At 41.4% G+C, this 25,048-nt stretch overlaps 1 protein-coding gene across 2 annotated transcripts; it reads right to left on the bottom strand.

The window, feature by feature from the left end:
* Positions 1-1,863: 1,863 nt before the first annotated feature.
* Positions 1,864-24,525, bottom strand: LOC143835700 (uncharacterized). 2 transcript variants are annotated; one of them, XR_013230314.1, is made up of 7 exons: positions 24,387-24,525; positions 20,148-21,557; positions 17,841-17,946; positions 8,583-8,709; positions 6,729-6,831; positions 3,856-3,981; positions 1,864-2,569 (listed from the first exon to the last, which is right to left on the bottom strand). XR_013230314.1 is itself a non-coding variant. In XM_077333781.1 (6 exons), exons 1-6 carry the CDS (start codon positions 24,481-24,483, stop codon positions 2,106-2,108), a joined length of 2,307 nt encoding a protein of 768 aa, XP_077189896.1. In that variant the 5' UTR covers positions 24,484-24,519; the 3' UTR covers positions 1,864-2,105. The 2 variants fall into 2 exon arrangements, 1 of the variants encoding a protein (XP_077189896.1); XM_077333781.1 differs by lacking the exon at positions 3,856-3,981 and having other exon boundaries at positions 24,387-24,519.
* Positions 24,526-25,048: the final 523 nt, after the last annotated feature.

Raw genomic sequence — 25,048 nt, forward strand, 5'->3', positions numbered from 1 at the left:
GCAGTTGGCTGGGTTCTGCCTCCCTTAACCTACGTGAGGCTCAAATGAGTCAGCAACTGCTTCCCTCATCTGCCCCATATCGGCCTTGGCTGGCCTCATCCCTTCTGTCACAAGTTTGGTCCAGCCCAAGTTGAGGGAAGTCACTGGCCCTCTGCGAGATGTCCTGGTGCTCTTAATGGCCAATTTGCCTTTGCTTGTAAGGTAAACTAGGCTGGGAATATGTAACTTACCCTAATGAATATCCACAGTGGAACAAGGATTCCAATTTGTAGACTGAAATACTACTACATCACACTGGCTTTACTGGGGTGCTTTCTTTTAAAAAGTTGCAAGCAGCCTGGGTGATTCATAAGTGTCCCATGGTAGCAAGTTGCCCAGTCTTGCCTGGTCCTAATGAGTCCTTCTCAAAGGCCAAAATTGCTGTGAAATGATCTTGCATTTTGCCAAAAGGAGCCAAGTCTGGCAACAGGCCTGTGGTTACCTAGCAATGGCCAGTAAGATCATCTTTTTCTTAAAGCTAGGAAAACTTATGTAATCTTTTAGACTAGTAGCAAAGCCTGTTTTTAAAACAGTTTGTAGAAAGGTGGGAGGATGGAGAGCGAGAGAGTCTCTGCAGAGCAGTGTGGCCAAGTTCGTTGGCTGTGCTGCCACACTCTGCAAGAGCCCTGCTGCCCTTCGCCCTGCAGAACAGAAAGGGCCAGGCAGCTAGCTAGGCCAGACTGCACCCAGCTCCCCCTGCTATCTGGAGGGTGGGGAGCAGGGTGGATGGCCCTCCCAGTGGCCAGGAGGCTATGGAACATGGTGTGCTATGTAGAAGCAAGGCTGGAAGACCATCCCCAACTCCTGGCTGCTCTTCCTCCTCATGCCAAGTGCCAGGAAGTAATATGGAGGACGAGCAGGGGAGTGGGGAAGAGCCTCTGATTGGCCCTCAGTTGGGGATTGCCATCCCCCTATTGGGTGGATGTCCCCCAGTGAAGGCTAATCAAAAGCTCAGCAAGGACAGTAAGGTTTTTATGTGTTATGATGATTTTCCTGCAATCCTGGGGCATTTTTCAGGTCTGCAGAAGTTTGTCCATTCACCATCAGTACCCTTAGATTTGGCTGGGTTGAAATCAGGATAAATGATGATTTGCAACCTGGGGAGTCTCCAAAGTTTACAGGAAAATCAGTTTTCTTTCTCTATGACCACATATTTATATATCTTCAAATGGGGTCAAAGTTGACTATTCGAAAATATTATATACTCTCCGAATCATCTGAAGTGAACAATGACTCACAAAGCTTATGCTCAAATACATTTTGCTAATCTTTAAGGTGCTGCCGAACTTCTGTTTTACTAGGTGACAAGACTGTCATATACTGGCAAGATGAAGCATGGTGAAAAATGGCACATCAACACCCAAATACCAGTGATTCATTAAAAGAAACAGACAGAAAAATATTTAGAAAGGAACACAGTAAACAAATAGCACAGCCTGCTGACGATCTCATACTGGTGCAACAGTTGGTATAGCAACAGTTTCATGAAGCACCAGCCTTTGCCATTTCATTGCTGCCATATTTGTGAGCTGATATTTCAATGACTAGAATTGTATAATCTAAGCTAGTGTAAATCTCAATATTTAATTATTTTTGACTAAGATCTATTTTCTAGTCTGAACTGTTATAAGACTCATTTTGTTGCTCAAAATTTTGTTTTAATGTTCTGGATTGTTTTAAGGTTAGGATTTTGGAACTGTTAACTTTTATGGCATTTTATAATTTTGTTTAATGTATTTTATGAAGAACTTATGCCCATGCTAAATCCATCCTCTTAATACAAACACAGATACCTACTGCCACCCAAATTAAAATGACTTCAAATAGTTTACCCAGATTTATTTTTTGAGAAGTAAATCAGAATTTGTCTGGCATATATACTATAGTTTTAGAAATAATGCTAAGGCACATTCTTGTGGTCTAGTGACTTTCCTATCTGAAAAAATTCAGCTTCTTCTTTCATGTTTCAGGTAAGCATATTCATTTAAATAAGTTCCTGTTTTAAGAAAAACTAGAATAATCAACATTAGTAGTTAAAACTATCCAGTGAAATATACAAATACTGATCATGTATTGTGTCTTCCGTCAAAAATGGTAAATGAGCGGACTGGACGCAATTGGTTACTAGTAGATATATGGATATCATTTTCAGATTTTGACTTGGAAATCCTTAGTTCCTTTATCGGCAACAATTCATCACTAGAGGTACTTTGCCCTTGGTTCTTACTTGAATGACAAGCCACAGAAACTGGTGTGTTTTCTTTTTGATTGGTGTTGGACCTGGGCTGGTTTGAGAACTCATGTTCCATGATGATTTCATCTGATGAGGAATGTTGTGAAGAGGAAGCATCACATACATCATCATCACAGAGTGATCCCATACTCTCACTGGACCAAGATGGAAATAAGTAAGCTTTGGATTTTACAGTAAAACTTCTTTGTGACCCATTTGAACTGCGGTCTGCATCTGAGCTGGCATACAGTTCTTTTATGGTAACATCAGGCCCCTCTTTGGAACAAGATTTAGTAGCTGTAAGAAAAAAAGATTGCTACTGTTCGTTACATGTGTATAAATTAACTACAGCCATATATAACATGTACATTTCAGAGCAGATAATTAGGACTGCAATCATAAGCAGGCTTATACCCTTCTAAAATCCACTGACTTCAATGGGCTTAGAAGGATGTAATTGTTTACAGCCTTAGAAGGCCTTGAAGAGTTTAACTGTGAAATATACATTTTAAAATTTCATATACACATTCTGTGATATAATAACCATATCCTTAAAACGGTAGGTTATCAACTGGTGGATTGTGCCCCAGCCTAAACTGATCCAAATTAATGGCATCACAATTTAATTGTATTAAGCTAAGGAGAAATTAGAGAGGTAAAGTAAGGGGGAGGCAGAGAAGGAACAGAAATGCATAGGATGGAATTTTAAAATCTGGTTCCACATTGCAAGCTTTAATTAAAGGTGAGTTATTGAAGATGCTTGCATTGAACTACTGTGCTTGACAGTAAGCTTTTAAAAATACTAAAAAGCACAGAGAGGCTGTGGCTCAATGGTAGGGGCAATCTGCTTTGCATGCAATAGGTTCCAGCTTCTGTCTCTGGCACCAGGGGGCAGGTGATGTGGAAGACCTCTGCCTAAGACCCTGAAGAACTGCTGCCAGTCAGAGTAAACAATACTGACTTTGATAGACCAAGGATATCATTCAGCACAAAGCAGATTCATATGGGTGGCTGAAGAACCCAAGTGTAATTGGAACTGGAAGTTTTCAGAAGATCTAGAATTATAAATATTTCAACTAGTGTAGAATTATAAATGTTTTCACTGGCAGGGAAGATCCTGATAGCTAGTGTGCTAGCAGCAGCTGAATAGTATCTTATGTTTGTTCTCTTGTATGCTCAAAGGTACTTGAGGGCTGGACATGGCCAGAGGTACAAACCAAAGGTCCTTTGGCTTCTATCCTGAAGAGTGCAGCCTGGAGCTTGGTATAAGCCAGCAGAAAGATAAGCTGCTTGGCATTCAGGAAACTTCCTTCCCCTTTTCTGTTTGTTTTTGCTGTATTTTTTTCTTCTGTATAATTATTAAGTAACAGCATTACAATACATAAGATGCTTATGTACAATGCATTAGATGCTTATCTAGTATCTATATGCTGTCCCATACCACAGGTTTATGAATACTTCAGCTGTAAATATTTCAGCTGTGAAGAGAATATAGCAGGAGAGGAAGCTTTTTATGTGAACAAGTACTAGTGGTTCGTCCTATTATTTTGCATGAGAAGGGGATATTTTATTTCTTTACACACATAATGGATATGTGAAGAGATCCGAATGAGCATCTCCTCATAAAGAAGTCCTTGCAACACTATGGTCTCTGTGGTAATAGCCCCTTCTTGTGGACAGACACTGCCAGAACTCAAGGAATCGGTGACCTTTAAGGAAAGAGAACCCAAGATGCTATTTAGAAAATTCTGAAGTTACGTGGGTGGCCTTTACAAACTGTTCAAAAGTAGTAATAATATAGAGATACACAAAACATTCAGTGTATTGCAGGCAAAATGTACAGTTGTACAGCGAAGTATACTAGAAACTGAAATTATTTTAAAAGGAATATTAAGGCCAGAAAAGTTTCTCCCTGCTAAATTATGAGCTCTCTAATGCAAATGTTGTAACATATTTGAAAGGATCTCTTAAATAAGCTTGGACATGATATAAAGGCTGCCTTAGGCCATGTACTATTTTATTTATTTATATGAATTTCTAGACCATCATCTCCACTGAAGAAGACTCAGGACAGTGAACAACATCTATAAAACAGTGCAGTTAAAATCACAATTGAACATTTTAAAAACATTTCTAAAACACATCTAAAAACTCCACCTATAGATGTAATATCCAAGCCCAGGGTGGGGGTGTGAGTACAGGTGGGAAGCCAGTACAATTTCATCAATCTACTATTTGTACTACTAATAAATCTAGATACCTAGGTGTAACATTTGTAAATCTGCAAAGCGAGGCACATAATATAAAGATGTAGAGGTTGAAAGCTGTGAAAGAGGCTGGGGGAAAGATGCATGCTTTTATCCCTATCCCACTAGAAGCATTATCCTCTGCACTAGAAAACAATACTATGGAAGAACAAGCCGTGGGTATTATGAAAGGGTTCAACTCAAACAAGATTATACCTTTTTAGTAGACATCTCTTTAAAAACTGGGGATAAACAACACCTCCTATATGATCATCTGAACACGGCATGCAGATGTTTGCTTGTGCCTGATTGTCTGACTGTTCGTTTTCCTCTCTTGGACTCAAGTTGTATTGCAGACTGAGTCAATACAATCGACAGGATGCAACATTCAATGAACAATCCTTATCCATGGTTCCTCTATATATTTGTGAAGCAGCCTAGGGGGTGGAACATATTTGGCTGTCCAAGTTGGAATAGGGCCAATCAGGGTACAGCCAACAACACTGGCTCCTCTCAGCTATGCCAGTGACAGAGAGAGACACACAGAGCCCTGCCAGTCTAAGCACAAGCCTTCATTCCCTCATATCGTTCCTGCTACGAGGGAGGCAGAAAGACACAGAGAGAGCTGCCCCAAGCTGCAGACCAGCCCTGCTTCCCTCCTAAGAAGGGGTCCTAATTACCTGCTATGGCTCCTGCTGCGACGGAGGGAGAGACAGAGAGCTGTCCCAAACTGCATACCATCCCTGCTTCCCACCTAAGAACGAGCCCTAATTACCTGCTATGCCTCCTGTTGCAAGGCACACGGAGAGACACGCAGCGAGAGGGAGAGAGAGAAAAACAGAGAAAGATCTGCACCTCTTGGTGTTCCCTAGGTCCAAGCACCCATTACATTCTTGGTTGCAATGGGTTTCTTGCTAGTTCAATATAAATTAGGATCGCAGAACCAACCAGAAGTCTGTAAACAAAACTGTTGCAAAACCTAAGTACTAACATGTTCTAAATGATGCAAAAATTACATAGTAAAATCCTAGTCTCATCAAGGCATATGCAGTAATATTGACAAGACGTAATAATTTATCCAAGTAACTCTGAAATATTTAGTACTGTGCAATTTTACTGCTTGTATAGAAAGGCCCTCTTTAATAATTCAGTTTCACATAATTTATGGAAAGTCGGAAGAGTAGGAGCCTTCCAGACGTCTTCAAGAAGGCCATTCCACCAAGTGATGGCCACAATGGAAAAAGCTTGCATATGGGAAGTTGCTGATTTTGTCTATTTGCACTTGGCACTTGCAGAAGACCTTGCCTCATGAGTGAAGCCTGCCTTTCGGTCCACCAGAAACCTTCAATTTTAAAGTATTATTGTACACAGAAGGTTATTCTTTTCCTAGTAATAGGTTTTTCAATAAAATGTATTTATCTATGACTTTTCTAGTTTTCAAAAATAAAATGTTATTATCAGACTCAGTCATTTAAAGACACATATCCTAAATTTTGTTACATTTACATAAGCTAAGAATATGACTGAAATGTTTAGTTAGAAACATTTTCTCTTTATTCCTTAAAATCTAATCAGAGTGAAATTCATTTTCTTATTTCTACATTTGTACGATGGGTCTTCAAAAAGTTTCCACACTTTAATATTTTCGTTGTAGTCACTGGTCATGTCTGAGAGTGTGACTAGTCTGTCTGGCAAGCCAGCTGACATTGCAGTTTAGTATAAGTTGTCATTCTGTGGTGAACATGGCTGCAAAACTTATAAATTGTACCAAAGAAGAACAGTGTTCTGTCATATGCTTTTTGTGAATGTTCGGAGCACTCTGCATCTGTCACACTAGTACGGCGATTTTCAAATGTTTCAAGCCACTCATTGATGACTCTACAAGAGAGAACTTTATCCCTATTCTGAGCACACAGGCAGAGATGAATTAGTGCTCCCAGCATACCTTCTGCCCACAAAAAGTGTATGACATAATACTGTTCTTCTTTGGTGCAATTTATAGGTTTTGCAGCCATCTTCACCAGTGTGACAACTCCGACACTACACTGCAAGATCGGCCAGTTTGTCAGACAGACTAGTCACATGACACTCTCTGACACAACCAATTACTAGTACTCCCGCCCTCACCATTTCCAACAAAAATATAAAGGTGTGGAAAGTTTTTGAAGATCCCTCATATAATTATATTTTCCACAGGATCAACATTATACTTCTCTTTATCTTGCTTGGGCTATCAACAGTGTAACTTCCTTTTTGCTCCCTGGGAAAAGTTTTAGAATCTGTTGCCATTGCTGTCTGGTTCTTGCTTGATTCCTACCGAAATAAACAAAATAGTATTAAAATATTACTTATAATATTTAAAATAGTATATAATAAAGTACTTTGTAAAGGGAATTTTGCTAATCCTAGTTACTGAAATGGCTTGTACCATATTAATACTACCCTGAGTTGGCACTGTCTACTACTCAGCTGAATGTGGCAGTCAGACACCCCCCCATCCCCCCTACCCCCCCAAAAAAAGAGCTTGGTGCAAAGATGCAAGACAGGAACAACACCCAACTAGACATCCTCCTTAAGCAAGGTATGATAGGCCCAATTGGTCACTGAAGCAGCATCCTAGGAGAAGCTACGAATGCCTGGTAAGAAAGCAAGTGCCATTAGCCCTGCTTTTTGACTTCTATAAATCCCCCCCAAAAAACCCTCTATAGTTACTATAATATTGTGGTGGAAACTTGCAGTCAACTTACGGCAATCCAGCGATGTTTTCAAAGCAAATGACAGAGGTGATTTGCCATTGCCTGGCTTTGTGTACCTACCCTGGACTTCTTAGGTAGTCTCCCATCCAAATATTAACCAAGGCCAACCCTCCTTAGCTTCTGAGATCGGATGAAATCCAGATCAGGACAGTATAATATTTATTTGTTATAATTTATTACTAAAATATAGTTTCTAAAGAACTGTCCAGTTTACATCCTAACCATTGGTGGCTCTAATATTTTGGAAACACCACTCTGGGCGGAGTGCTGTCCAGGACACCTCTGGGTGTCTGGCCTGCACTTCTGCCTGTACGGGCCAATCCAGGTGCTCAGCCAGTCTCGATGCCAGATGCTGCCTGGCTGGCGAGGAGAGCGCTTCCATGGCGCCGTGACTTCACTGCTGGCCGATCCGCCCACCCAGCAGCTATGGTGGGCCAACTGGCAGTGCGGCTGTCACCCCACCTGCCAGAGGGGCTCCCACTTCGGCCACCATCCGCCAGCCCTACCAGCTGCGGGGCCATTGCCCCAGCCGGTGGCATGACGCCCCGCTCAACTGCTGCGTGCCCTCCGCCCGCACATCGACCCCACCAGAATTGCTCAGGTAGGTCAGCCACCAGCAGGCCCCTCTGGGGGCACGCACTGCTAGAGCCCATTGCATTCTTGGATGCAACAGGCTTGTAGGCTAGTTCTGGATAAAATTAAAGTACATTAATAACCTAATCCCCAAAAACATAATTTTAAACAATTTAAATTGTACTGATTCATATGAGCTTAGACTAGTTTATTCCTTAATCATAACATTTTTTTTGCAACAAAATTTAAGAATACTCAGAACAGAACAACTGCTTTATTACTAGTACTGCATACCAAGGCTTTTATACAAGTGTGTTGGAGTCACTGATAATACTGCTTTTCAAAACTTTAGCAAAATGTTTCGGACTGATATCATAGAGCTTTACACTATGACATGGACACTCACTGGAAGCACCTGTAGCACTGTGATACTAAGCACATTTACTTAGAATGACAGAGATTACACATTATGTATTTTCCTCCATCCAGGCTCCAAAGCTAGATGTTGGCCCTACTGGGATGAAATATGCATGAATGAGAATGATTAAGAGTACAGTCCTAACACCCTTACAGGTTCTGTGGGGGTCCGGATCCCATCTCGATATTCATTGGGACTTTTATCTGCTTGCCAGCTTTATCAATGCAGTATTGGTTTACTCCTAATCCAGTGATAGAAATTATAGGACACATATATTAAGGTTCGTTTTTCCTTATCAAAGAAATACTATAATTTACCTGTGATTGTCCAAAATGAAAAGCCTGAGAAAGAGAAATAGGAGTACAACAATTTGGATCATTGGATTTAGATCTGTGTAGGGATTCTCCACCTTTCAGTACAACATCAAGAAAGGGTTTAAATTGCCTGAAACACATTTTAACATATGGATGCGATTACATAAGTAAAAAAGAATGGTCCCTTTATGACAAGTTCTGAATCCAAAGGACTTATCTATGTGACATTAAGACAAATTGCTGGTTTTCTGCATTTTATTGATTATTATATGGATGGATATGGATGAAAGCACCTAGTACATTTTATATAATGTTAATATATTGGTTAAAAACAAGTTTAGACTTCAAATAATAATTGTATTCATTTAAATTATTATTTTTGAAATGATGATAGACATGAATAACTGAGGAAAAAAGGTTTTGCTCTGTGGAATTTACACACTCTAACATTATTTAAACATCCCTTTCACACCCACAGAATTCAATTAACAGCCTACCTCATCTTAGCCATCTCCTGTCCTGAAATCTAGGGGCTGTCAAGACATGCTAACAGCTCTGGCTACCCTGGTAGAATAATCATGATTTATTGTTTGGTTACTGGGAAATTTCCGAGGCTCTTCTCCGGGTATTGTCTTCACTCTGGACAGACCCAGACCCATCACATGCATCATAGTTTCTTTATCATACACAAAAATCACATCAAGCACTGACAGAAATGCTAATGCTGAGAATTTAGGCAGATTGTAAGCGGGTGGACAGTTTGTGTAGGTGCTTGGCTCTTGTGGCCATTTCCTGCATTCTGCTGGGGTTGGAATAGATAACCCTGGAGATGCATTCCAATTTATGTTTCTATGACTTTGTTTAAGGGGCTGTCACGTCAGCCATAGCCTGACAACACAGATTTTCTCTAAATGAGAACATTCAGAACCATTTTGTGTGTGTGTTCTTTTGGGTACCCTGTATATACCACCTGCTTGCTAGTAGGCTACTTCTTTCTCAGAGATGCTGGTTGTTCTTGTTGGACCCAATGACATCTTTGCTTTGTGACGGCAACTTCCCCCTATTATCTATTCCTGTTCAACCTTGCTTTTCCCTAGTTAATTTATAGCATACGTGGAGATCCCACTATTACCCACCTCCAATGAAGCTTGCTAATTTCCCCAACCAAATTCAAAACATATCTAATTTGAATGTGTGGATTTGTACCTGGAGTACCAGTAGAGTTGCTATGAGAAGGAAAGAATGATATTGATAAGAGGCCTGTACTGCTGAGGCACCTGAGATGTCACTCCCAATGAGTTGGCTGTCTGCCTATTTCTTTTTCTTTCTTTTTTTTTTGAGTCAAAGTGTCATCTTAGTCTTTGTGGAGAATAATTGAGAGGCTCAAATGACAAATTCTCAACCTTGGCCCTGGTCTCAAATGACAATGCTGTTGACCTTAACCAAACATGATGTCACAGTGTAATGGTAGAGGCCATAGCACATGCAGAACAATAAGTGGTATGGTAGCCTGCATTCATCTGTTGTTATGACAATTTCACTGCTTCCACTTGGCTAATGAACTCATCTTCTGGTAAAGGTAAAGGTATCCCCTGTGCAAGCACCGGGTCATGTCTGACCCTTGGGGTGACGCCCTCTAGCGTTTTCATGGCAGACTCAATACGGGGTGGTTTGCCAGTGCCTTCCCCAGTCATTACCGTTTACCCCCCAGCAAGCTGGGTACTCATTTTACCGACCTCGGAAGGATGGATGCCTGAGTCAACCTTGAGCCGGCTGCTGGGATTGAATTCCCAGTCTCATGGGCAGAGCTTTCAGACTGCATGTCTGCTGCCTTACCACTCTGTGCCACAAGAGGCTCTCATCTTCTCGAAGGAAGTCCAAATAAGATGACATATGGCCCCACAATTACCAGGCTATTATGGTCTGGTAATTGACTATATGAATATTATGTCCAGATCAAAAGTAGGCCCACTGACCAACAGCATCTAATTTATGTCCCTTCTTATCCGTTAGAGCAGACAGAGGTCCCTGCCAAGATTGGATTGAGCTTCCTCAGCAACTAGAGAGAAGGGTGGTGGATGGGTAAATAGGAACAGACAGTCTTCCTAACAGATCTTTGTCACGCTGATTGCTTCTGCCTGGGGAATGCTATCTTCTGCAGTCTTGCACCTCCTCAAAATTGGGATTGGAAGGCCTGACAGTGCCTTTCTGCAGTTCCTAGCCCAGAGACTGGTTCAGCTCACTTGCCTCCCCCTGGCTTCTGCTAGAATCACATTTATATCCTTCACTTCCCAGCTCCCTTCCTAGCCATGCCCACAACTGAGGTTACAACTTTCCCTTTAACTTTTCCCCTTTCTCTTGCAGGAGCGGCAGAGGGCTTCTCCTGGAAATTCCAGCCCGTTCTGGCAGTGGCCAGCCCAATTGAGTCCTTTCTTGGTCTCTTCCTCCTCCCTTCCAGGTGTCCTGGTGGGTGGGGGCACATTGACAAACAGCATCTAATTTATGTCCCTTCTCATCCGTTAGAACAGACACAGGTCCCTGGAGTTAGCTGTGGAGTCTAGGTCTAGTTAGACTGGATTTCCTTTTCCTTTGCTCCCTGTCCCGTCTCTTTCCTGGGATCCTGGGGCCAGAGTGCTGTTTCTGGAATGGTGGTGGGGGGGAAGGAGGTTGTTGCACAGCAGGGAGCCTCCCCTCTGCTAGAAAGTCCTCTAACATAGGGAAGGTGACTGATGCAGGTGCTTCTGAATACAGGGCATTAAGAGTTTTGCTTTTGAGCTTGGGCTCCATGCCGCGGGGGGGAGAGGCGCGCCCGTTAGCACACCAGCGCCCGTGCCTTGCTCCCCCTGCCGCGGCCCAGTACCAAGGGATCCACGGCCCGGTACCGGTTCGCGGCCCAGGGGTTGGGAAAGACTGGACTAAACCATGAAGAGCACTTGTTGAGTAGAGATGCAAGACTTAGTTGGATGAGCTGGAAGAAACAGTTCACACATCCTCATCTGGGAACAGGCCACATGGAATCGGACCCAAGCTCAGATGGAGAAGTCCTATTGTCCTCCGTGTCCAAGGCATGTAGATTAGGAGTGTCCTGGAACAAGTATATGGAGGGAAATGGAGCTGAGGGAACACTCAGAACCAAAGTAAGGTGGTCCTCTCTCCAAACAGGCCCATAGGCTAGAGACAGAGCATAGGGATAAAGCTGCCATAGACTCAGTGGGTATGGAACCAACCATGGCATAACCTGCAAAGGTTGTACTGGAATTGTATAGCAGTGGTCCACAACCTTTTCTAGGCTGCGGACCAGCGGCGGCGGGGAGGGCGAGTGCCCGGCCGCGCATGCGCATCTGTGGCACGCGCGGCCACAAACTCGCATGTGCAACTTGGCCACACATGCGTGGTAGTGCCGCACATGCACGTTTGCGGCCGTGCATGTCGTAAACACACATGCATGGCGCTACGGAGGCAGGGAGCCACGGCCCTGTGCCAGGGCCTTTGCGGCCCGGCACCGGGCCGTGGCCCGGTGGTTGGGAACCACCGTTGTATAGCACCTTTTCCGTACCAGAATAGGACAGAGCAGAGGGTTTCTCCCCTTCAGAGTAATAGTCTTCCTGTTCATGAAGGTGAGGGCGTGTTAGATGGAGCTAAGGGAGCAGGGCCCTCTTCCTCATCCAACATGGCCAATCTGAAGGAGCCACTAGAACTGAAGGACCGGATTCCAGATCTGTCCCAAGGCACCACTGAAGACTTATGTGAATTATTTCACTTGGATTTGTCCTCCTATGGAGGCAGTTTTGAGGTACTCTGTTAGACTGAAGATGGAATCAGTGATCAGAACTGATGCCAAGGTGGATTGGGAGATGAAACCAATCTTAAGGACAAAACAGTAGTTGTTAAGTACTAGAAATTAAGCCCGCTGTTACTAGAAATTAAGCCCGTTGTAAATATAATACAGCGGGCGCTAGCCCCCCCCCCCGGGTTGCAGCTGTTCCCAGGCGGCCGGGCAGGGCGATCGCTGGCCAGCTGGGAAGGGCTTTCTCCACCCCCGGGCAGGCAGGGTGTTCGCTGGCACTCTGAGCAGGTGATCGCCCTGCCCGGCTACCTGGGAAGGGCTCCGCCCCCGGGCAGCCACCTTTCCCAGGCAGCCGGGCAGGGCGTTAGCCGGTTCTCTGAAGGGCTTTCTTCCCCAGTTGGGAAGGGCTTTCTCCCCAGCGACCACCTGGGGTGTCAGCGGGCCAGCAGTGAATGGCGGCGGTGGGGAGAACGCTGCGCACAGCAGGGAGTGGGCAGATCGGGAGGCACTTTGCACCTCCTGACTCGTCAGGTCTGGGGCCAGTGGCCAATCAACAGCCGTACTGTGTGCGGCTGGCGATTGGTGGCTTGTCGCCAGAGTGACCCGCGGAAGGCCCAATCAGCAGGCGCTTTGCACCTGCCAATTGGGCATCCTGCTTGTCACTCCAGGGGAAGGGGCCAATGGCCACCCTTCCCCATCCCGGACAGGGCCCTCTTTGAGGGCCCTTATTGCTTTATTTATACTGCTCCCGCGGAGCGGATACAGATGATAACTACTGCTGCAAGGCAGATTGCTATGCTGCTGGGGTGTCAAGGACGGTCAAGGCTTTCTCCCAAAGGTCTGCCTTGAGATGAAAAACCCTGCTGGAACAACACATATATGCCAATTGAAAAACATTATCAGTAGATGATCCATCTCATGACAAGTGAATGGGCTTTATAGAGAGACATATTTTTCTGTTGGTGTCTTAAGAAGGAACTGAGGGGAAATGGTGCCTCTCCCCTCAGTGTGCCAAATTCAGCAAGAAAAGTCATGTTGGACAACTGAGGAGAGGGACACCTTTCTACCTAGAAAGTTCTTTCTCTGCTGCCAGCCTGTACATGCTCAGTTCCATTGTGGGACTGCACAGAGGATTGCAAATTTAGGTTGGTACACAGCATCAAGTTACACATAGATTTGGTGTAGTGGTTAGGAGTGCGGACTTCTAATCTGGCGTGCCAGGTTCAGTTCTGCACTACCCCACATGCAGCCAGCTGGGATCTTGGGTTCACCACAGCACTGAGACAACGGCTCTGATTGAGCAAGTAATATCAGGGCTCTCTCAGCCTCACCCACCTCACAGGATGTCGGTTGTGGGGAGAGGAAAGGGAAGGCGACTGTAAGCCACTCTGAGACTCCTTCGGATAGAGAAAATTGGCATATAAGAACCAACTCTTCTTCTTTTAAAAATTATTATTTAAAGTTCACACTGTTTAAAAATAAATGTAATCCCAGAATATAAAAATGTTAATTTCCCTTAATACTGTATTCATACTAGGAGAACATTATCAATTTATTACCAAGAAAGCCACATGCATCACCATAGTCATATATGATGGCACATTAAAGCATGGTAAATCTCTGGTAATTTCTATGTGCCTGTGACTGCAGACAGCAGTATAGGCAAAATATTTGGACAGTCTATGATAGTGTAATTAATCGACAGTAGTATAATAACTGACTTCCTTTTAAGCCCTACATGACTTGGGACGGAGGTATCTGAAGAACAGCTTTCTTGTGCATGTTCCTGCCCAGGAATTGATTGAGGGGAAATGCCCTCCTGACTGTCCCACCAATTAAATATGCTTATTTGGTGGGTACACAAGAGAGGGCCTTTTTCCATGGAAGCCCCACAATTATGGGACAACCTTCCCAAGGTGGAATGCCCAGTCCCCTCATTGTCTTGAGCTGTTTCCTGAGGATCGATACTTTTATTTAGAGCGTTTAGCTTGTATTATTGTCAGTCCTAATTGAAGAGATGTTATTGGTTTTCTAATTGCTTTTTATGATGTTTATTTATACTGTGAGTTGCCTTGAATTCTGCAAGGGAGAAAGGTGCTAATAAATGTTTTAAATTCATTAATTAATAATGGAGAAGAGATTATCAGAGCCATCCTAAACAGAAGTACACCATTCTATGTCCACTGACATCAATTAACCCTCCTTAGAATGGCACTGTTAGTATACCCATGGAGAAACAGTCATGTTCCTATTTGCCTTTTTAAAAATCATTAATATGTGCATTTTTCTGCTGGGAAGGCAGAGTACATAGTTTTCAAAAAGCGTACTTTAAAACATAAAGTTAAACATTCATGAAGTGGAAGTGCATATCACAAGAATGGAGGGCAAAGCTAGCTTTGCTAATTCCCTGCCAACTTTTTAGAAAAATGGGGGAGAACGACTGAAGATGGTGCCGTAACATCTGGGCTTCTGTCCGGCTCTTAAGCCATGCTGAGGGTCAGGAGCAACCGCACCTGGCGGACCTGAGCAGATACGCAAATCTGCTCGCCGGTCGCCCCAGGAACCGGGAACGGCATCCTGAGGGTCCTACAGATCCGTGGAGAGGGAGGGAGACGAAGCTCTCCGGATCAATCGTGGCATGTGCTTAAGGTCATGATGGCGCCCTTGTCGTAAATAACTTTCTAAGCCTGAAACGACCAGCTGACCCTACATTCTTCCCAGATCATCTTTCACTAGACTGACAGGAGCTGAAGTCTACAACAGTAAGGATTGAAAGCTTTCTGGCTTTTCCTTTTCTTTCCCCACAAGCTCTCCCCCCCCTCAACCAATTTACAAGTGAATTCCTTCTTTCGTCGAGTGAGGCTCCCAGCTAATTATACCCACTAACCAAACAAAGAGAGAGCTTAAGAAAAAAGAGACTTTAAAGCTTTGCTGGAGAGTTCAGTGGGGGAAGCTGACTTGATACGGAGATCGACAAACTGATAATTTGGGATCGCTCGTGCTCCCGCGAGACCTCACGAGACTTTCTGTTTATACTTTGTGACTGCCTAGAACCATGGAAAAATTAACTAAGGCACAGCTTTTCCATTTGTTATGCGAAGGGAACTCAAAGATACTGAAAGCAGTCAATAAGGTGGAAAAGGAAATCCGAGGGACTAAGGGGGAGCTTTTGGACGGAGCCGACGGTCTGGAGAGAGCAGTTGAAGAGGACACAGCTCAGTCAACAATACAAACGAGAATTCAAAGTCTGGAAGTTAATCAACAGGAGGGGGAGAGAGCTAGGGACGTAAAAATCCAAAGCACCTTGGAAGAACTTGGGAAAACAGATTTAAGGAAGGAAAGCACCGAAAACCTGGAAGTCTATTTAGAGCAGGAAGTTATTTGGATCAGCAAAATAAAAAGAGTCTATTCAAAGGCGACAGCACGCAAAAAGCTATCAGGAGATATCTCTGTGCGACCAGAGGAAGAGATCCAGATTGATAAAGTATACAGAGCCTACTTAAAGGCGACTGCAAGCAAGAATCAAGCAAGAGACTTCTTTGGCCCTGACAGAAGGACAATCAGAAATACTCTACTATGGAAAAAAACACAATTTCATTTTCTGCTACCACCTGAAGGATGTGTTGAACAGTGGAGCATTCTCCTGGTTTCCTGTGGGGAAGACAGCGGCAGTAACTCTTAGGACAGGACCAATATATGAAGGGAACTGACTTTATATCATCTAAGACAATAATAGAATATATTCTTATAATAGATTATACTCTTATATGTATCAACAATTACTCTGCTAAGAAAGATGGTAATAACTTCTAGATCAGGATCAATATGTGATGGGAACTGAATATGTATGCCAATATGTATGCTAAAAGAAGATGACAAACTATACTTCATATGTATTAACAAGACAGCAGCAGTAACTCTTAGGTCAGGGCCAATTTATGAAGGGACTGACCGTATATCACTTAAGATAATAATAGAATATATTCTTATAATAGATCATATTCTCATATGTATTAACAATCATTTTGCTAAGAAAAATGGTAAAAACTTCTAGATTAGGATTAATAGGTGATGGGAACTGAATATGTATGTTAAAAAAGGATGGCAAACCATATCAGCTGGTCGCTTTTTTCTCTTTACTTTTCTGTAAATGCTTCATATAATAATAAATAATAAAATTATTTTTAAAAAACTTTAGAAAAATGTACATGTACATTTCATTTGTGTAATGGTAAATATTCATTCACATAATAAGGAATACAAAAAGAATAATTAAAACTTGCACCTTTAAAAACTTAATACAATAATACATGCAACTGTTATGTGTCTTTTCAGAAATGTCTGTAAGATCAGTGTAGCCACAACAGAAAAGATACCCATGTCAGTTCCATGACACTGCAATCGTTGTGCTACCTGCAAAACAATACTGCATCCCCTTTCTCAGTAACAAAATACTGAAGTTTGATTGTTAGGAAAATGCTATCATATAAAAAAAAACATGAGTGTCCTAATGGTTCATATTACTTGTATGAAAATTTAAAGTATGAGGTCAAATATGTGGTTGAACCCAAAAAGGAAATGTTTTCAAACCCGACCAGCCATCTCATTAACCTGGTGCCAAAGTTGTTTTGCATTATTTACGTAGATAGTGTCCTGGAGTGTCATTATTCTCCAACAGTCCCATGGACAATCTAATTTGATTCACACTTGACACTAACACATTCCTTTGACTGGCTGATTCCCATATAATATATTAAATCCTATATTAAATCATTTTAGTTCCAGAGGTGAAGATTGGCCTAATTGATTTCCATATTGTACTTTAAAATACTAGATTGCATTACCAATATTCTTTATTTACTTTGACATTTATATTCTGCTTTATTCTCATTTGCTTTCAAGGCTAACAATACACATATAAATTGGTCTTGTTATCTCTAGTAGCTATTGGACATGTAGGAGCCATACTGTCAGGATTGATAGAATCCTGTCATAAATTAGCCTGAGTTCTTCCATGACAGTTTTAATTGCTTGGTGCCTGGATGCCTCAGGCCCTGTATTCATGCTATCTAGTAAAAGTGAATTATATGTTACTGTAACTCTTATCACCGGTTGAGGCCTCTCGGCTGGGACCAGCAGTATTATCAGCCAGCCAAGGTCATGAGAATGTATCACTGTTTTTAATTGCATGACTCTCTTCTCTCCTTCTCCCCTCCCTTGGGAACTTTCAAGTTTTGGGCGGGAGAAATGGGTGGATAAGAAGAAGCAAATCTGTACCCAAGTCAGATTTGACTTTGCCAGTCTTGAGTTTTTAGTACTTCTCAATAAACGCTTTCTTTAATTAAGAAGCTAGTTGTGAGTTCTTTCAACGCTTGACACATACAACATATTAATACTCATCAGAGTAACATTTAAAAAGTTAGCATGAGGGGTATTTTAACAAAGAGGAATATTAATAAAACTTTTAAGCCTACCTTCTTTTATAGTATAAGTAACATGCTGCCAATGACAAAACTGAGAGAGCCATTCCAAAAATAGTAGCACATGCTACAAGGGTAGAGGTTAAATGCTTCAAAAAAGCTATAAAACAAGTATTTTAGTTAATATTAAATTATCAAGTATAAAGCATTTCCATTATTATTTTGCTATTATTAGTTATTTAAACAACACATAAATAATAAAATTTAAATTAAATTAAAGTTACTTAAACAACAAAGTTTTGGAAATATCTACATTGTTTGACTCAGATGTCAAACTGGATTCTTTAGTTATGATAGATCCTAATTAGACCTGAGAGCAGTAAACTCACATATCAGAACACATTGTTCCAAAATTAAAATAGTGAAGGCTCAGAGGTCAAAAGAGGCATGTTGAAGACTTCCCCTACTTGCCGCTTTTGTTTCTCCCCTGCCATCCCTGCTGAATGTTCCATGTCTAGACTCTGAAACTGAAATATGAGTACTGGTAACTTTTACCTATTAGATGTAAACCAGACTGAAGGGGTTGAGAAAGGTTCAGAGGTAGGATGTATGTTTGGCAAATAGAAGTTTAAGAGTTCATGTAACTAGTGTTAAGAAAAACTTTTCACTACCTAAAAGCCCAGGGAACCAATGGTAGGTTGTTTCCACACTGGAGATTTGCCTCAGGTTGGATGCTATTGGGAAATGGAGTTTCCCCCTGCTTCCCCACAGTATTGTGGTGCTTCTGTGGAGCCATTTCCTCCCCTTTCCCAGGGGATTTAGAGGTAGTTTTTTATTTTAATTAGCAACACACACATAGTCATAATGGTATATTGATATGTCACTTACCATTAAAAATACTCAGAAAATCTCCCTGTTTGGGAAAAATGGCCCCTATGGGAAGTGGGACAGAGAAAATGTGGGGAAGCCCATTTTCTTGAAGTCTTGCTGCAGCATTTCATTTGCGGGTGCACCAATAAGATGGATCAGACTGTATTTGCAGGTGCAGCAATAAGGGGGATTCCAAAGGAAATCATTGCCATGCAAAAAAGCCCCTATTAATAGTAGACATGTGCTCTTATTCAGTAAAGATAGTTAAGTATGTTCCTGTATTTTCAGTGTTACTTTCAGTGAAAAAGCCAGTCTTGCAGCTTCAATAATGTGTTGCATTAAAAATCATGCCTGAAGAATAATGAAGCTACGTGTAAAATTTTCAGTGCAATCTGAGTAGAGATATACCCATTTACACTGACTGACTGTGAATTATTTAGAAAGCTCAATAAAATCAGAGTCCAGTAGCACCTTTAAGACCAACAAAGATTTATTCAGGGCATGAGCTTTCGAGTGCAAGCACTCTTCAACAGACATTTAGAAAGCTGTAACTCTTCTTAGGATTGCACTATTGGTTTCTAGTTCTCTTTCACTGAAGTAAGAGAAATGTGTATCATAAGTATGGGTTCACTGGATATGTATGTGTAACTGGAACCTCAGCCACAGACATTCTTAACTATGTGTCCATCATGCTCTTCCTTATTAAAACATATATTAGTATATTACATATAACATGTCTTTGGTTTGTTACTACTTACTATTTTGTCACTATTACTTGCATAGAACATTACTGTAATGTAATACAATAATTATTGTTCTTTGTGGTTGTTACAATATTTCTGGACCTGACTGGTCTGAAGGTAGTGGGTCATTTCAATTGACTGTTCATGGCCAGTTACAGATTGAATATTTGTGGTCTTGAACCTATACACCACCTCATTCCATTGAAAGCAATCAAAATTAAATTAAAAGTATATTACAACTAAAATCACTCTAACCAGCCTGAAGAAAAAGGATATAACCTTTTTGCCAAATGTCTTTAGCAAAATGTGTAATTGGCCATTCTACAAGCTGACAGTGGAAACACAGAATGGGTCTAACCAAAGCTACAAAAACTGTGACCAGAGAAAGAGGAAATCAGTTCATGATTAAGTACTCCCACTCTTGCCAGATTGTGGGACCAGCGAGAAAATCTTAAATTCTTAATATGAAAATCCCACCAGATTGTGGTAGTCTACAAAACCACTGAAATCAATATCATGTCACTAAAGACCCCTTCCTCCATTCTTTTACAAGTTGAAAACATTGGCTGGATCCCACCCAGTGTCTCTAAACTGTCCCTCAGCTAATAAGAAGTCCTTATTTGCTATTACAGGAAAGGGAAATTTATTTTGGAAAAGTCTGTACAGTTCAATATTTTAGTACTATCATATAAATATCGACATACTTAGAAAACATATAGTGCAAATATACCAATCAATAAAAACCTACCTACAGATATTTGGACATTTTCTTCTTTTGTTGATCGTTTAGTCCTTTCAACAACTGATGGACTTTGACAAATGTGTTTATAAAGATGTGACACACTTAATGAACTTTCTGTACCAAGATGCTTTTTTCTTACAAGTATTTTTAGAGCTGAATTTCTAAATCTCTTTTGAGCAACCCTAAAATATATGTTTGTCTTCTGAAAGGGTTGCAAGAGGTGTTTCAACAATTCTACCATGTAGACAGATGACTTTACTTGGTTTATTTTTGAATTGAATACTTCACCCGTTATCTTATCAGATATAATAGCTAGAAAGTTATTATTTATAAATGAAGGTTCCATGCAGTAAAGTTTTGTTGAAATTTCCATTTCTCTAGTTGTACTTTCTCTTATAGTTATGAATACTATGGACTGTTTTTTCCTCAATTCTTTCTTTCTTGCCATTTTTCTTTTAAATGTAGGATGCTGATTTTTTTTAATGGAAGACAGCACAGTTTTATGTGCCAGTAATATCTTCTCTGTGGTGTAGCTATGTCTATGTTGAATAATTTTTTTAGTTGTTCTACATTTTTCTGATAAGAAAATCTTTTGTCTGACAAGAAAATCAGATTTCTGCTGAAAATTCAAAGATAACTGAGCATGTGTCTTAAATCCATTATGTTGCCCTTTACTTTTGTCATTTAATATTTGGTTTACTTCTATAAACATTTTGTACTGATCTTTATAGTAAACATTTCTGTTCTCTCTTTCTTTGGTAGAATCTAACACTCTGTCAGTGTTGTTCTGGCATTTTTTCTTTGTCATCAGCCTTATTACTGTATGTTTTCTTCTTGATTGATGTTTTACTATCTTTAACACCACAATACTTCCCAAGTCTTCCAGACATTTCTTTAAATATACTTCTTCAGCTTTTAACATTGTTTCTGATTGAAGTGTTATAGCTAGTGGTAGCCAACTTCCTATGTATTTGTAACTATTCCTAAAATATATTAATTTTAATTGTTCCATTTCTTTATTTTCTGATTCCTTTTTACCATCATAGAATACAGTCATTTTCATTGCATAAACATTAAGTTTTCCATCCTTCAGAATATTCTTGGATACTTTTGTTAACTGCTTTTTTCCTGTCAAAATTAGCTCTCTTGGTCTTGAATGCATTCTTAAAACTTGTACAATGGTGCTTTCATCAGTAATTAGATATCGGTTTCTTTGATATATATCTTTTAGCCTGCTTGTTTGTTGATGGTTCCTCTTTGCATTTTTTCTAGGTGTTCCCAGGTTTGTTCTGAAATTTTTATAATTTCCGTTGCCCCTTTTCAATATTGACTGTTTTAAGATCATATGCAGCGGTGCTTTATACAAACCATTTTTCATGGTTGCTGTTGATATCAACTGATACTTGACTATGTGCTCTGCAATAAAGCAAACAATAAAAGTGAATCTTAAAAGGATATTAAACTACTATGATTTTTTTCTAAATGCTGCTTATTATAAAACCCAGAGCCCAAACTGATCACCAGGTCTGCACACAGCTGCCCCCCCCCAAAAAAACCTTTTAAAATAGAAAATTTCAGGGATTGCACTTCCACATGTATTTTGTATTAGGACTATTAAAATCATAAAAGCTACTTAAGCTTCCATCTCTGTCACACCCTAGCTCTGCACGTGGAGACAAAAACCATGCATGTATGAGCCATACAAAGAATGAGGCTTTCCCTTCTCAGTCAATCAACATAGCAACAGAAGCATCACTTTCACCAAAAAACACTATCAACTCTACTGTAGGCTAGAGGCACGCAACCCTTGGGGACACATGCCGATGTTGGCACATCAGGTAATTTTTTGGCCCCTAGAGACATATCACTTGAAAAATTACCAAGGCAGTGGCAGCACTGCTGGAGTCAGTGGTGTAGGAGGAAAAAAGCCATCTCTCAAACCTACAACCACCAAGTCCAAGGTGAATCCCTGAAATGCTGGTATCGCTGCAAATGCTGACTTCGTCCAGTCTGGCCACATACAACCATCCTTTCCCCCATTTTGCTTCCTGGCATACCAATGTCTTCATAGGCATGGGGATGGTGGGGGGCAGATATCAAAAAGACACCTACCTTTCCTTTAGGCCAGGGGTAGTCAACCTGTGGTCCTCCAGATGTCCATGGACTACAATTCCCATGAGCCCCTGCTAGTGTTTGCTGGCAGGGGCTCATGGGAATTGTAGTCCATGAATATCTGGAGGACCACAGGTTGACTACTCCTGCCTTAGGCAACACTTCTTACAAAGAAATTGCAGTGAAAAATAATCATCACTAATTAAATTTGGACAACTCCTATTTTCTTCCAAATAACTATTTAAGGAATTTTATTAGTACTTCTCAGAACAAACGTGAAATTAACAATGCATACACACTGATTCTATTCTCTGTTCCACTCCTCTATTAACTACACAGTACTTCAGAAAGTATAGTTGATAAGAAGAAAATTTAACTGGGTCTTCCCTGATATGTACTACAGCTTCAGAACAACATACCTATCTGATTCCCAACTATTTTGCTTTCATATATTCTGCTTTGAGCTGCATCCCTGCCAGACTTGGGGCTTTGAGGACACTGATAAGTTTTCCTTAGCTGTGTTGGATTCTAATAAGAAGTTAAAAATTTATTGTATAAATAATGCTAGAAAAATGACGTCTCTTTCTTCTCTTACTGCAGGGCTTTCTCAACCAGGGTTTCATGAAACCCTGGGGGTTCCTTGATGGCCCTGGAAATGTTTCCTAAATGGGTGGAAGTTAATTAATTTTAACATATTGTTTAAATTTGTTAAACATTTATCAGGAGATATGACCATATATGGTCATGTCAGACCATCCACCCCCTCCCCAAATTATTTATTTAGATTTAAATTTATATACCGCCCTCCCCGAAGGCTCAATGACCAATGATGGGCCTGGAGGGGGTAGGAAAGCTAGGGGACTAGGTAGGTGTAACATAGCGATGCTTCCCAACCATATTCTGCACAACAGTGCCACTTCTGGGGTTTCTCGAAGCCAGAAGAATGTTTCAGGGGTTTCTCAGTGTTAAAAATGTTGAGAAAGGCTGTCTTACTGTATGAATTCCTTGTGCAACTAAAGCTACCAGTATCTTTCCTATTTCCTAAAACTTACCATTGAGTACAAGATGGTTAAGTATACCATCTAGTAGTTTAAAAGCTCTTGGGTAGCATTTAAATTCCAGGTTACCTTTCAAGATCACAATAAATTATATTTCTAATCAGCCAACACAAAAGCCATCAATATATACTCAAATCAAAGAGGCGACCCTACAGGAATACTTAAAATAATAAATTAACAAACTAGAATTGACAGTAAATTGACAGAAAAGCAAAAAGTGCTGCCAAGTTTAATTAAGTTTCCTTTGGAGTGTGTCAAAATGATCACAGATATTTTCCCATTAGTTTCACAGATGAGGAACTATATGTTAATTTCACTCAGCACCCCCCACACACCCACATCTTTGCTAAATGCTAGCCATAACACTTTAAAAATATATATATACGATGCACATAAACATAGTAAAACTTAACAAAAAAAAAAAACATGATGAAACTGAATGTCCCCTTTGAGCTTGCTGGCAGAGATGCCAGCTTACAGCTGGGACCCACAGATCCCCTGGAAATACAGCTCATCTGCAGACTACAGAGATGAGTTCCTCTGGATTAAATGGATGATTTGAGGGATGGATTTATGGCATTGTACTCCATACAGTAGTCCATGTCCTCCCCAAGGTCCATTTCCAAATCTCCGGGAATTTTCCAACTTGAGTCTGGCATCCCTTCCCCCTTTCCTATTCCCCACCAATGACCGAGGTTGGGGCTGGCAACCCTACTTGCAGCCCACACCCAATAGCTCCTACTACCTCCGCCCCGCATTTTAGCCCTGTTTTCACCCAAGCAGTTTCCTTTTCTCTCCATTAGGATGAACAGAGAGCCCAATATGGAAAGGTCCCTTCTGGTTTCAAAACACTTCTATCAGCTGTAAAAGTCATCTTAAAATTGTTTTTAATGTTTGGGATTGGCAGCACAGATTAAATACAGAGGCTTGAAACATAAGAATCCCGCCCCCTTTAACAGCTGCAGCGGAGGAAGAGCCTCCCTAAAACCCGCACGCAGAACTTTCCCTTTCAAATATCAGAGGCGGAAGGGACTTTCCACACTCCCATTCCCTATCAGCCAAGGTCTATCCTTACCCGGCGACAGTTCCCCCAGGACAAGAGGAGGGCCCAGTGTGGGGAACCCTCTGACCAGCACCAGCACCGTGGTCGCGAAGGCTAGAGCCCTTAGCATAGTTTCTCGCGGGGCACAGCTTTCTCCTAGCCCGCCATGGGCGGTGGCTCTAACGGCCCTCCGAGCTAAAGGAGAGAGAACCTAGCGAACTCCATAGAAAATGGCGGGAGGGAGCGTGGCTGCTCTAGCGTCGCGCGCCAAGAAATTGGCGGCCTGGCAACTCTTGTCGTTAACGGAGAGCGCGAACGGACTGGAAGACGGGAGTGTCATTTCCTATCGCCCACCAGGGATGGCGCCACAATATGGAAAGGGTGCGGAATTTCGGAGGTTCAAAACGTTTATACACTTTTTGATTTTGTATCTTTTTTTCCTTAGACGCACTACACAAAACTTACGTTGTTTGCTACTAACGTAATAATATCATTGCTCCTACCGTGCTTCGCTCTTTGTAATGTTGATAGGTGTACTGTAGGACTTTGGTATGAGTCCTAATCTGGAAGAAAGTGATAGAACCCGCTGGTAATCCAGTAGATAGAAGAAATAGAATTTGGTCTCTCCTCCAACCATGTAAACAGTCTGCCAGTCTCATGGTCCCCTCACAACCTCTGCTTCTTTTCCTGATACA

The sequence above is a fragment of the Paroedura picta genome, chromosome 4 (assembly GCF_049243985.1).
Source record: "Paroedura picta isolate Pp20150507F chromosome 4, Ppicta_v3.0, whole genome shotgun sequence".
Classification (NCBI taxonomy): domain Eukaryota; kingdom Metazoa; phylum Chordata; class Lepidosauria; order Squamata; family Gekkonidae; genus Paroedura; species Paroedura picta.